The sequence below is a fragment of the Equus asinus genome, chromosome 9 (genome assembly GCF_041296235.1).
Source record: "Equus asinus isolate D_3611 breed Donkey chromosome 9, EquAss-T2T_v2, whole genome shotgun sequence".
Taxonomy (NCBI): domain Eukaryota; kingdom Metazoa; phylum Chordata; class Mammalia; order Perissodactyla; family Equidae; genus Equus; species Equus asinus.
Window position 1 is genome coordinate 5,208,301 of NC_091798.1, and position 14,251 is coordinate 5,222,551.

The following is a 14,251-nucleotide window of genomic DNA, read 5'->3' on the forward strand; positions in this document are numbered from 1 at the left end:
TCTCCAACTAGAAATGATTTTGCTTCAGGGGCCGGCCCGGTGGCGCAGCGGTTAAGTGCACACGTTCTGCTTCGGCGGCCCAGGGTTTGCCAGTTTGGATCCCGGGTGCGGACATGGCACCGCTTGGCAAAGCCATGCTGTGGTAGGTGTCGCACATATAAAGGAGTGGAAGATGGACAGGGATGTTAGCTCAGGGCCAGTCTTCCCCAGCAAAAAGAGGAGGATCGGCAGCAGTTAGCTCAGGGCTAATCTTCCTCAAAAAAAAAAAAAAGAAACGATTTTGCTTCAGAAGAATGTATAGCCAAGGAACCAGTCAAAGTGCTTAGCCACAGCAGTCTGCCTCAATGACCCTGTTTCCTGGCCTGCGGGGTAAGTAGAAAGCCAGGCTCCTTAGGCAGACTGAATTTACTTGAGTGAGTAAATCCATTTAGCACCTAGCGTGAAGCTAGGCAGACAGCAGGAACTCAGCGCAAGTGGACCAGACCTTTGCTCTGTCGGTGCCTGCCTCCCCTGCCCCTACTCCATCGCCTCGGATGCCCCTCACCTGTGAACTGTCCAACCTGTTGTGGGAAGGTGCTCTGTGTCGGGTCTTGGTACTGGGGTGGTGGGCGGGTCAGATGGCGCTGGAACTGCTGCTTCTCCTAGAAAATGCCAACAACAACAGAACAAACCAATAAGATGCACATAAAACAAAAACAGAGTTAAATCAGAGAAAAGTGGACTACCTAACTTTGTTACTCACAGAAGGACTCCTGTGGAGATAACGCTGGTGATCTCATTTGGGGGATTTTACAAAAACAGTATAAAACAGAAGGAGGGGGCAGGTCTAAGGAACGACGATTTTAAAAAAAGGTGGTATTATCAGGTTAAAGAAATGGAGGGCAGATCAGGGAAATGCAAATCAAAGCCACAGTGATACACCACTCCACACCCACCAGCATGGCTAGAATCAAAAGCCAACTATATGGGGCCAGCCTGGTGGCGCAGCAGTTAAGTGCGCACATTCCGCTTCGGTGGCCCAGGGTTCGTCAGTTCAGATCCTGGGTGCGGACATGGCACCACTTGGCACACGATGCTGTGGTAGGCATCCCACATAGAAGTAGAGGAAGATGGGCATGGATGTTAGCTCAGGGCCAGTCTTCCTTGGCAAAAAGAGGAGGATTGGCAGTAGTTAGCTCAGGGCTAATCTTCCTAAAAAAAAACAAGTAACAAAAAACAAAAAACAAAAGCCAACTATATGTGGCAAGGACGTGGAGAAACTGGCATCCTCGTACACTGCTGTGGGAACATAAAGAGTGCAGCCGCTTTGGAACACAGTCTGGTAGTTCCTCCAAAGGTTAAACATAAGAGTTACCATACGACCCAGCAATTCCATCCCTGGGCAGAACACTCATGAAACTGAAAACCTATGTCGACAAAAAGGGGAAACAACCCAAATGTCTATCAACAGGTGAATGGATAAATAAAACACAGCATACTCATACAACAGAATATTACTCAGCCATAAAAAGGAGGGAAGTACTGATACAGGCTACATGGTTGAACCTTGAATACATTTATATGAAATGTCCAGAACAGGCAAATCTACAGAGACAAAAAGTAGATTAGTGGTTGCCTAGGCCTGGAATGGGGCAAAAACTTTTAATGGGTATAGGGTTTCTTTTTAGGTGATGAAATGGTCTAAAGTTGACTGTGGTGATGGTTGCACAAGTCTGTGAATATACTAAAAACCAGTGAATTGCACACTTTAAATAGATGAATTGTATGTCATGTGAATTATACCCCAATAAAAAATGGCAGAACTGAGGCAGTGATGTGGGTTTTAAAGTCGTCCTCAATCAACTTTACCCTCTGGGCAGCTAGTTCTCCTCTTGTCTTAAAGATGTAACTTAAAATCCTGAGAACTCTTGTACTTGGTGCCCGTACGCTACACTCGATGACCAAGTAGGTCAACTGCAGGACTTGGAGGGGGCTTGTCGGTCCTGATTCTAGGATCCTAGGACCTCAGGGACATTCCCCTGCTTCACGTTCTGGCTTATAATAAACTATATTGGGGCCGGCCCCGTGGCCAAATGGTTAAGTTTGTGCGCTCTGCTGCGGTGGCCCAGGGTTTCACCGGTTCGAATCCTGGGCACGGACATGGCAGTGCTCATCAGACCACGCTGAGGCAGCGTCCCACATGCCACAACTAGAAGGACCCACAACTAAAAATACACGACCATGTACCGGGGGGCTTTGGGAGGAAAAATAAAATCTTAAAAAAAATAAATAAATAAAATAATAACAAACTATATTTACAACAAAGCTGGGCCCTGCAGGGAACCAGCGGACCAGTTGGCTTAGTGCTTTGGTAGAGGCCAACAAGGGTCATGGAAAAAGGTTCCCAATACATTTAGCCACAGATTCTGCCTCCATTAATCCCCCCTAAGTGACATAATGCTGTTTCTGACACAGGCCACCACTGTCTGAAAAATGCCACACTCCTGGAAAGGGGTTTAAAAGGGCAAAGCACTTGAACAGTGGACATGCCGCCACTGTGCTGACCTGGGAGGCAGGCAGAGGTAAGGGTGGTGGGGCTTTTATTCCACCTTTCTTTTTACCTGTTCTGCCAGAAGGTGCTGCTGCCTTTGCAAGAACTGCTGTTGCTGCAAATGCTTTTGTTGCTGCTCCCTCTGTTTCTGCTGGTCCAAAAGCATTTGATGCTGCTTCATTACAGCTGCCTGCTGCTGGCTACTGAGATAGGGGGTGCTGCTGTGAGTACTGGCCACAGACGCAGTGGGCGGCTGCGCCCCACCGCTGGCAGCCTGGGCTGGCACAGGGACATTGGGAGGGTTCTGCTCCTGTCAACAGAGATAAGGGGGTCTCAAGTCAGGTGGGACACAGTGAAGTCTACAATCCCAGATTAGAGCAGATGAGCTCTGCCCAGTGAGAGCCTGGCTCAAGGCTTTCTCTTAAAGCCTCGGTTTCCCTGAAGACGATTCCAGTGCAACCATCCTCCAGGGCTGGACTGGAGACCCAAAGAGCTAACACCAGAGTGCCCAGGCCCAGCAATGAACAGTCACTGGCTCCAGGTTAGCTTTGCTTCCTATCATTCACCAGTGTTAAGGTGTGATTTTACACTTAAACTTGTATATCTGCACACAACAGTTCTAGTATGCAACTGTAGCTTAGAAATGCTTGCTTACTGGAATTGCGTGAGTGCAGATGGGCCCCCAGAGGAGGAAGGCTCTGAGGGGCTCTGGTGGATGGAGACACTAAGTTCCACATGTGCAAAACGTGGATCCCTGGCCGAGGGGCTGGCCCTGAACCTCCTGAAATTGTATAGTTTGTCGACGTGTGTACAGCATTTCTATGGTTTGTCCACGTGTGTAGAGCATTTTCCTGGGAAGAGACTGCTTGGCTTTTGTCAGATACTCATGCTTAAAAAATACTGCATACTGATGAGAACTTTAACCAATATTCTCTATTAATACATAGACCAATAGTGACAGTCATGTCAAAGGTTACCACAATATTATCCCAACACCATTACTTACATTTTTAAAGAAGGGGAAAATTTAACTCAAAACAGGAAAAGGTAAAAAGCAATGATCACTTAAGTTCAACTTTATGAGCTCTTCTCCAATCCTCATTTGTTTGTATACCTAATCTTTACAAGATTCTAATGTCAGTGCAGATAGATTCTGATGTAATTTCTTCACCCCAATCAATGGAAGCGTATGGGCTACACGAGTGCTCTGTGAAGGGCAAAGCGCTACTAAAATCGCAGTTGTCACTGTGCTGCCCTTCCTGAAGGTCTCTGTTAGTGGCTGTGCAGCAGTTTAATTGCTGAAAGTGGAAGTATCAATACTGACACATGCATTCTCCTGTTCAGAGATGCTTAAATTGCTTCTGGTTTTTGGCTATTAGAAATAATCATGCAGGGCCGGCCCGGTGGTGCAGCAGTTGAGTTCGCACGTTCCACTTCTTGGCGGCCCGGGGTTCGCCAGTTTGGATCCCGGGTGCGGACATGGTACCGCTTGGCAAAAGCCATGCTGTAGTAGGCGTCCTACATATAAAGTAGAGGAAGGTGGGCACAGATGTTAGCTCAGGGCCAGTCTTCCTCAGAAAAAAGAGGAGGACTGGCAATAGTTAGCTCAGGGCTAATCTTCCTCAAAAGACAAAAACACAAAAATTAAAAATTAAAAAAATAATAAAATAAAATGACACTATTAAAAAAAAGAAATAATCATGCAATGAATATCTTGTAGATCACTTTCTTCGTTTTTTGGATTATTTCTTGCAGGGGTATAATGTGTTGATGCTTATGAAAAATATATCATGCCAAAATACTTTCCAAAAGCAATGTACCCATTTAGACACCACCAGTATATGAGCGTGTCAATTTCCTCATGCTATCACCACTACTGAGTTTTTAAATTTTTTAATATTTTAGAGTGTGCTACAAATATACAAACTACACACAAAGGTATTCACTGCAGGCTTACAGTAGTGAAAAACAGGAAGCAAGGCAGTACGCCTACACTCTGGCACATTACATACTGCTGTCACACAACTGCTAAAAAGTATCAATGGATCTGCATACACAGATGTGGAAGACAGTCCAGGACAGCGTGGAGGGAGAAAGCAAGCGTGCTTCATCTCTGTGGAAGTCCGTGTTTATTTACTGTACAAGCTGCAGCCACGAGAAGGCTTCCAGGGAGGAGGCAATTTAGAACATATTTAAACATGAGTGGAAATGCCAATAATGATCAGGATAAAACTGGTACTTGGCCATTCTCCACCCTACAGAGCCACGTGATTCTGTTAGGTTTGAGCGTCATGACTAAAGAATCACGGAGTTTAGATGTGCTGGGAAGCAGTACTCACCTAAAATGTTATAAGTGTTCTAAAACTTAAGGTAGTTTGAACATAGAGATCTGAATCATGGTTAAAAAAAAGCACAGCCTCTAAGAAGCAAATTAAATATGATCTTTACCTGCAAAATACAGCCACAAATGACTTAAACTGTGTAGTATCAAAGAGACATGAGACTAAGTGCAGTTGATTCCTCAAATGTGTGTATACTTAAAACCAAGTATACTAAGGACTTTTATCCTATTTTTGTTTATTAAGAATCAACCCTGGCTTGCTCGACCAATTTTCACTCTCAAGGGGGTTAAAGGATGATGGTAGTTGCTCCCTCCCTCCCTCTGTTCCTCAACTACCTGGGAGTTGGTAACCAGATGGATTCCAGGAACAGAGAATAAAGCCACATGCTCACCTGGCTAGGCGGAACCAGTGATCGGAAGGGCATGTTTCCCGGCGGCTTTGGTTTCATCAAAAACAAGGAGTTCTGCTCGCTGCTCAGATGGGGCAGCTGCTGGGGAAGATAAGCCATCAGGGCCGTCTTGCTCTGGCCAGACCCAGGGCCACTTTGCCCACAGTCTGCTTTGTAATGAGAAAGGGGTTTGGTATTGCCATAATCCAGCACTGACCCTTGGTTAGTCACAGCGTTCTGATTCAAGTTACTTGGTGGCTGGTGACTCAGCAGGTTCACATGGCTGGGCTGGAGGTAGGGGCCTCCGGGCCGAGGGGAGCTCTTGTTCACACTGGGCATCATGAGCAGTTTGGAGTTGGTGAAGTCTTGCTTATAGCCAGGAGGGCTGGCAGGCTTCTCCATAGGATAAGGGACATTTAAGGGACTGTGGGAGGGGCCTGTCTGCTGCCACGTGGACATCTGGCCTGGGGCTGCTGCTGGGGCAGCCTGCTGTGGGTTCTGGATCATCTGCTCACGCTTCTGCTTGGCAGCAATCTGCTGGAGCTGGTGGGCAGAGGATAGCTCTGAGGCCCCTCCTGGGCCCTGGCTAGGTAATACCACACTGGAGAGGGCTCTTTGCGCATTCTGGGCCTGGGCTGATGCTGGCATTAGGTTAGGACTGGGATTGTCTGGCCCGGGCTGTCCAGAGGCATGGAAAAGAGGCTGAGAGGCCCCTAGGCTGGGTGAATCTGTGCTCACAGGGCCAGACGAAGGCCCCATAAAGGTCTGTCCTGCAGACCCAGCCCTCCCTTGTGGAGAGCCTAACTGTTCTTGCTCAAAGGCTGCTGGAGAGAATTCTGTCTTAATATTAATGTCCTGTGCCAAAGGGGTCTGTGTGGCAGAACCAGAAGACTCTGGGTCCTTCTTTTCTTCAAAGTCCTCATTAAACAGATCCTTCATGTCTTCATCGGGCACTGACCTGTTCAGCTCCTCAATGAGCTCCTTCCACTCCTGCTCGTTAAGGTTGAGATCAGGCATGAGGTTGCTTTGAGATATGGAGCCTCCGGCCCCTGCGATCATGCAAGGCAGGTCATCGACTGGCTCCTGCTTCAGTTCTTTATTCAGGCTCAGAGGAAAGGAGTCTCCGGGGTTGCTGCCTCCGTTCAGGTGGAGGCTTGAGTCTGCTAGACACTTCTTGTTGATGGAGTCCAGTCCCAGTGAGTGCTTCCCGCTGGCCTGGAGGGCCTCTGCACCAGGCTTGTCAGGCTGACCAAGAGGGGAGGCCGGAGGCAGGCCATTAGAAGAGACAGCTACTCCCAGAGGGGTCTCCCGGCGGGTCTTCTTGTGCCCAGGAAAGAGATCTCCATAGCCATTCTGTTGATCGCCATTCTGAGGGGAAGTGGCGCTATCGAGATTTCTCTTCACTGTATCGTGGAGATGCTGAAAAACATGGAAAAGAGTTACTTAAGTACACAATGTCATATATGAGGCCCCTCTGCTTCTAACAGTGACTTAAATCATGGGCCTTCTCCTGATGATTTTGCTTGCCCAGTTTACACTCCTCACTTCTGAGAACACACCCCCATTTCCCCTCTGGGGTTGCCTCTCGCTCCCCTAGGTTCTGTCACCTCGCCTGAGTCAGGATGACTAGCTCAGCTGTGGGAAAACAACCCAGCTGCAGCCAATGCATCATTCCCTGGACTTATACAGCCCTCTCTCTTTGCAGGATACGAGCCTGGTGCTGGCCATAGTCATCTAGTCTGAGGGTGTACCCAAGAATGGAGCCAGTGAGAAAGGGCCAGAGGAGACATATACCTTCTTGAGGGTAGCGTTGGAGTCCTGGATCTACTTATACTCAAGACCAGCCATTCCCCTGGATTTTTCACTTATGGGAACCAATAAATTCCTTCTTGTGTGTAAGCCAGTTTAACTTGGATTTTTCTTGCTTTCAGCTGAAAGAGCCCTGGCCAGTACAGCCCCTTTCTCAGACGTTGGTGCGGCTGACCACAGCCCCAGGCCTCCATCTTGTTACACAGGTCAGTTTTCATGCCCTTCTCAGCCTTTCTAGGATCCCTTGCCTAGCTCCACCCCTTCTCTCCAGGCTGGACAGCTCCTAGGCCTCCATACCTGCAGGCTCTGCCTTTTGGTTTTTTTTTTTTTTTTTTTTTTTGAGGAAGATTAGCCCTGAGCTAACTGCTGCCAATCCTCCTCTTTTTGCTGAGGAAGACTGGCCCTGAGCTAACATCTGTGCCCATCTTCCTCTACTTTATATGTGGGACACCTACCACAGCATGGCTTGCCAAGCAGTGCCACGTCCGCACCTGGGATCCGAACTGGCGAACCCCGGGCTGCTAAAGTGAACGTGCGCACTTAACCGCTGCGCCACCAGGCCAGCCCCTGCCTTTTGGCTTTTGTCCCACTCTCCTCCCTGCCAACCCGAGCACCTTCCTGAGAGTGCAGGGGCAGGAGTGGGGGTGGGAGGAGAGGAGGTGGTCTCCTTCCACTCTTTCGCCAATCTGTGGTCAGCTGTCAGGACAGAACTCCTCCACTCACAGCCTCTAAACTGGTGCTACTCCTTTCCTATGTTCACTTTCATTACATTTTTGTCCTTCACCCCCAATCCCAATTCCATCCCTCCCTGCCAGTGATCCTAAGCATCTATGCTATTTGCAAAGCTGAGCTATTTACAAAGTGACAACAGCCTTCATGTTCTTTACACCAATTTCAGAGGAGTCAGAGAACAGCAGGCAGCACTCTGCACGCAGTTCTCTGGCTGCAGAGAAGGGCCACACTGAGCCCCCACAACAGCCAGAGGAGCCTGAGTGCAGGAGGACTTCTCCCTGGGCTCCACGGCACTAGCTTTCAGCTAGACCCAAATGCTCAACGAACAAGAAAACAAGGAGGGCAGTTTTCTCAGTCTCTGAGTCCCAATTCTTTTTTTATTTTTTTAAGACATTTTATTTATTTATTTTTTAAAGATTGGCCCTGAGCTAACATCTGCCACCAATCTTCTTTTTGTTTCTTCTTCTCCCCAAAGCCCCCAGTACATAGTTGTAGATTCTAGTTGTGGATCCTTCTGGCTGGGCTATGTGGGACGCTGCCTCAGCATGGCCTGACAAGCAGTGCCATGTCTGCATGCAGGATCTAAACTGGTGAAACCATGGGCCGCTGCAGCAGAGCACGGGAACTTAATCACTCTGCCATGGGGCCGGCCCCTGAGTCCCAATTCTGATGCTCTCATTCCTTTTGTTCCTCCACTTCAAGACTTCCTTAACTGTTAAAGCCGACTACACAGTGCTCTATAAATCCTGGCTGAGACAACAATTTTAAAAATCCGTATCTTGGTACCTAAGTTAGCTCAGAAAAACTAGGAACATTCGGGAAACAGAAGTGCAGGGCAGAAGTGTGAACAAAAACACAATCCTAGGACCCAACTCAAGAACAGGGCCCTCTAACAGGACATCTGCTGTACTTTCAAGTAGGTTCTTCTGCTTCTTGCTGCCACCTAGGGGTCAGAGGTGGGAAGGGAACCACGCTCCGAAAATGGACACTATAGATGGATCCATTGTTTGAAGTTTCCTTTGGGAAAGGTAATTTGTACTCATTTACTCAGTCTGAAGGAAATCAAAATTAGTTGCTAATTTTTCTAGGATTTTAATTCATTCTATTATTTAAATTCTTTTTGGAAAATCATTTGTTCCTCAGTGTCAGGTTCGGGCTGTCTATAAGCTCGGGAGCTCAGTTTTCCATTTTCCTAAGGGGAAGATGGAAACCTAAGAGGTCAAGGCACTTGATGAGTCAGCTGGGTGTCCCAGATTAGAAACAGAATCCTTCTTTGCCCAAACAATTAGAAAGGCTATCACTCCCTCTTTCAATATCCACATGCAAACAGCTGCAGACAAGTTCCGAAGTAACAACCCACTTTTGCAATACCAACTGCTTCTAGCCAAAGGAAACACCAGGCCATTTTCTCAACTGCTCACAAAATGTAACTGGAATGGTGTAGGCGGGGGCTTGGAGTGTAGAGTGTGGTGGCTCTGGCAGATTTTTAAGCCTTGAGCATTTGCAGGAGTGCCTGATATATACAGGGCACTGGAGAAGAAGGCAAAGATGAGTAAACCAGGGAGCCTAATCCCCAGGAATTTACAAAAGAGATGGAAAAATGGCCTGAACAGATTATAAATTATAGAAGGACAAACAGAGTAGGAGCTATAAAGCATACAAGGCTGGCTGCCATGTATAAATGTGTGTGCTTGCTCTCCAGCATATCTGGTACTTCTGGGCGCTCAGCTCAGAGGTTCCTATTTTAACTACCAAATGGTCTTGTGGTACACGGGGTTCCAGTAGGATCCACTTGCAGGATAACATGATCTGGTGCTCACTTCCTCTGCAAGGGGGTTTTGCTGAAGAATACCACATGCCTGATGGTAAGCTGAAGGCCTTGAATGCTCACTATCTTCCACCAATGCATTCTGCAGGCCTGACTCCTACCATAGCCTGTGTCACCTGCCATCTTCCACTCTGGGAGAGGGGCCCCAGGATGGCAACGCTGCTCTCAGTCAAGCTGGAGTTGCCACACTTTGTGGACACCAAATCAGCATCTTGTCCCCTGCTTGATGCACTAGTCTAACTGGACAGTCCCTCACCTAGTCTCTACTTCCTCCCTCTTACATCACCCACTGATGAGGATCAAGGCCGCCCCAGGGAGAGAAGCCAAAGGCGTCCTGCCCTACATCCGATCTGCATCATCCTCCAGAAACATAGGAGGTCCTGGCCTGATCTGATCTGACTCTTATCTAAAGTTATAGGACCACCCAATAACCAGACCCCACCTCCTACATTTTAATGACTTTTTTACATAATCTGTCCTTTGTCTTGTAAAGAGATAATTCATATACCTATGCCTTAACTTTAGCCCTACCCTCAACCCATGTTTGCAGCTCTGACTGCCCATGGGTCCTGTCCCCATGCTATTCTCTGAATAAAGGAGTACTACTACCAGACCTTGAGAGTCCAAGAAATCTTTCTTTCGACTCCTCGGCTCGCTGAGCCCGCATCACCACCACTGAAATTCTAGTGTGCTTTGTAGTCCAACACTCCAAAATGATAACACCTATACTCTTCTACTCTGAGTTAACAGATGCGGCTGAGACACAGGGATGGCTCTCTCATCAGTGCTCCTTACACACTAGCAGCCACCTGGGGCGGCCACCTGTGCTTCCTGCCCCTTCTCACTGGGCATTCGCTTTTTCCTCCTCCTCCCTCTTCAGTCATCCTCCTATCAAACAATACCCCTGCCTCCCCAACAGCTAGCATCTTGGTCCACTGCAATATGGCTTCCATCCTTCTGGAAACTGACAGGATGTTGGATGTGGGGGTAAAAGAAAGGAAGATTTAGGAGGACTGCTTTCTCTGAGGCTGGCAATGATCTTCATGCTGCCAAATATAGTCCACATTTTCAGTCTTTCCTTTTCCTTCTCCCTCCATCATCTGCCACTTAATAATTCCCTTCATCTTTAAAGTTCTCTTTCTTCATATTTCTTTACCACATTATCTTGCTTTCTCTTCTACTTTTCTGGTTGTTTCTTTTCAGTCCTTTGAGGTAGATCTTCTCTTCAAATAAAAATATCAGAGTTCTCTCCTCTTTTCACTCTATACACACTCCAAGTGATCTCATCCATTCGCCTGTCTCAAATTCCCATGGTTGAACATCGCACTCAGAATAAACCCAAGTGCCCAGGGACCAAGTGCTGATCTATCACCTCCTGCCCGCCTCTAACCTCCTCTCACCCTCTCACTGGCCTCTCTATTGTGCACCATGCTTGACTCACTGCAACCTCACAGTTCCTCAAATGTGCCTGCTCATCCCTGACTCAGGGCCTTTGCACTTGCTCTTCTCCTTGCCCAGAACACTTCTCCCCGCCATCTTCCCAGAGGTGGCTCATCTCATAATTCAGGTCCTTTATCTCTACAGTCATTCTCTGATCACCTACTCCTCCACCACAGTCACTCTCTATCCTATTTCCTTGTTAATTCCCCCATGGAGGCACTCATTTGAATGGGTCAGCTCCCCTCATCAGAATGAAAAGCAAAGACCCCAGTACCTAGAACAGTGCCTAGCACTTAATAAATATTTGTGAAGGGGCTGGCCCGGTGGCACAGCAGTTAAGTGTGCACGTTCCACTTCAGCGGCCCGGAGTTCACAGTTCAGACCCCAGATGTGGACATGGCACCGCTTGGCACACCATGCTGTGGCAGGCATCCCACATATAAAGTAGAGGAAGATGGGCATGGATGTTAGCTGAGGGCCAGTCTTCCTCAGCAAAAAGAGAAGGAGTGGCAGATGTTGGCTCAGGGCTATACTTCCTCAAAAAAAAAAAAAAAAAAAATGTGAATGAATGTGCTATCTCTAACCCACTCACGTCTACAGAGCTCCAGACTCCTGTTTGTCCAACTACCTAGCTGGTGCGCTCTACTAGGGTATAACACAGACAACTCAGACTAAATCTGTCCAAACCTGAAGCAACTTCTCCCCAGTCACGTTTCCCTTTCCTCAGTTCTTGTCTCAGAGAATGTCACTACTACGCCCCCAGTCACATAAACCACAATCTAGAGAGTGGCTATTGCTCCTCCTTCTTGACTCCCCTCATCCAATCAGCACCCTAGCACTACTGAGTCCACCTCCTTAGCACTTCTTGAATCCATACACTTCTCTCCATTCATTAACACCAATTTCTCTTGCTTGAATTATTTTAACAGCGTCTGAAGCTAGTCTTGTTGCAACCCCAACTCATGTCTATGGTCCCAGTGATTGTGCTGAAGGGCAAATGCTCTTCAATGGCAGCTTGTTGCCCTCAGGTCTTAATAATCCTGGGCTTGGCCCCACCATCCTGCAGGCTCTGGCATGGGTTTAATGCCCCACTAACTTGCAACCACACCCATGCTGCTTTCTAGTGGCATGGCTCACTGGAACTCCTCAAAAGTACAGGCTGAAACATACAAAATTATAACTTAGGTAACAATGGTTAAATATTGGCAATTTCAACCTAACATAATGCTTGCTTTTCCTTTCCCCATGAGCTCTTCTAGCACCCTGTATGTATACTCAGAGGACCCTAAGGAGCCCTGATCATTATTGAAAAAGACCTCCTTTGGGTAAAGTGGACCTATTTTCATGCAACATTCAAGGTTTCAATGATTTGAGGAAAAATCCACTAAATCCACATCAAGCAGCAACTTTGATAAGGCACAAATCTGAGGCAAACGCTACAAGGACAAGTCATTCCTGCCTTGCTGTGCCTCACAGACCACTCAGCACCTGCACTCACTATGCATGTTGTTTCAGAAGCTCACTCGACCTTTGAAGGCACCCTGAGGAGGAGAATTATTGTTCCTGTTCTCCAGCAGATGGAAGTCAGACAGTGACACAAGGTTTCCTGAGGCTTGAGCATTCCAAGGTCTTGGGAAAGATCTGCTGCAGATCCCTCCAGCCCTGGCCCTCCCCTGCCAGACTGAGAAGGGCTCGAATTAATCCCACTGCTGAAAAAGGAGTTTGTATGCTCGTGGATGAAGCACCAGCAGCAAGGAGTGAGTCAGTTTCAAACCAGAGAAAAGGAGCACCTCCCTGAGGCCACACACAAAGAGCTCCATCAAGGTGTCGTTACCAGAAAAACAGGCTGTGCCACGAGGAAATCCACACACCATGGCCACAGACGATTCTTTGTAAAATATTTGAAGAAAAAGAAAAAATATCACAGAAGCTTCTATAATCTGCTACTAAAGATTTCCACTTTATGACATTACTTGTCTTAACAGTTTGGTGTCATCACTCATTCAGAAGCATGTGAACACCAAAGAGATCTATGAGCACCACTCCTTGCCACTGAATCCACCATCAAGGACATAACAAAAATAGTTCTGAAAAAAGCCTTTTCCAGAAAAGTTTATAGTTTGGTGCCTAGACAGTTTACCATCACCTTTTTTAACTTTTTATTTTCAAAGAATTATAGATTCATAGGAAGTTGCAAAGAGAGCACCCCTCACCCGGTTTCCCCCAATGGTGTTTCTTACATAATTAAAAGCACGCCTTAAAAGCAGGAAGAAGATATGGATAGTTCTTCTACCCCTGTGTGTGTGAATAGTTCTATGTCATTTCAGCATATGACTATCACTTTTTTTGACAGAAAGCTTTTTAAAAGCTTTAAAAAAAAAAAGCTATTTAAGAAAGTAAGGCTATATATTTAACACAATGTAATCTCTTCCTGCATGATTATAAAGCAGAAAGTTAAAATTTATACTCTATATTGAGAAACAAAATTGCTAATAGATTGGTTCTTGTTGGCAGAACAGTCCATACATTCTCTTTGTGATAGAAAAACCAAATTGGGAAGCCCCATGAGGGTCAGAAGGTTGTGTGGCACAAATGAAAACACAGCAGATTATTGCTTGTTTATTTATTTATGTATATTTTTTTTGAGGAAGATTAGCCCTGAGCTAATGTCCGTGCCCATCTTCCTCTATTTTGTATGTGGGATGCATGCCACAGCATGACTTGATAAGTGGTGTGTAGGTCTGTGCCAGGGATCCGAACCAGCGAACTCGGGATCGCTGAAGCAGAGTGCGCAAATTTAACCGCTATACCACTGGGCCAGCCCCAGCAGGCTATTGCTAACTGGCTCTGTAACCTTAGTTAAGACACAATCCTTCTAGGATCTGCTTTCTTGACCTATAAAATGGAGATGCTGGGTAAGATGACCAAAGTTCTACTCAGCTGTAAAGGTCCATATTCTACCCTTCTAAAATCAATTATTGCCCTGTGCAGGGAGATGTCCTCAGGGTCCATACAGTAGTCATTCACCGAGATCCTACTATGTGCCAGACACTGCCCTATAGAGGCTGTGCACAAAATGATGGTCAATTCAGATATTCACCAGATTTTTACCAAATTCTAGGTAGGGCAATAGGCACTAGGGATAGAAAGATAAATAAGATACAGCTCCACGCCCTGAGATG

General features: G+C 46.9%; 1 protein-coding gene across 2 annotated transcripts in view; it reads right to left on the reverse strand.

The window, feature by feature from the left end:
* The window catches only part of MAML1 (mastermind like transcriptional coactivator 1), a 37,447-nt gene that overhangs the window by 5,284 nt on the left and 17,912 nt on the right, over positions 1-14,251 (reverse strand). Inside the window, exons 2-4 of one of the 2 annotated variants that reach the window (XM_070516919.1) lie at positions 5,264-6,679; positions 2,601-2,840; positions 545-641 (exon numbers count right to left, since the gene is read on the reverse strand). In XM_070516919.1, the coding sequence (XP_070373020.1) occupies positions 545-641; positions 2,601-2,840; positions 5,264-6,679 (1,753 nt within the window). The remainder of the gene's footprint in view (positions 1-544; positions 642-2,600; positions 2,841-5,263; positions 6,680-14,251) is intronic. The other variant, XM_044777537.2, reaches the window with a different exon arrangement.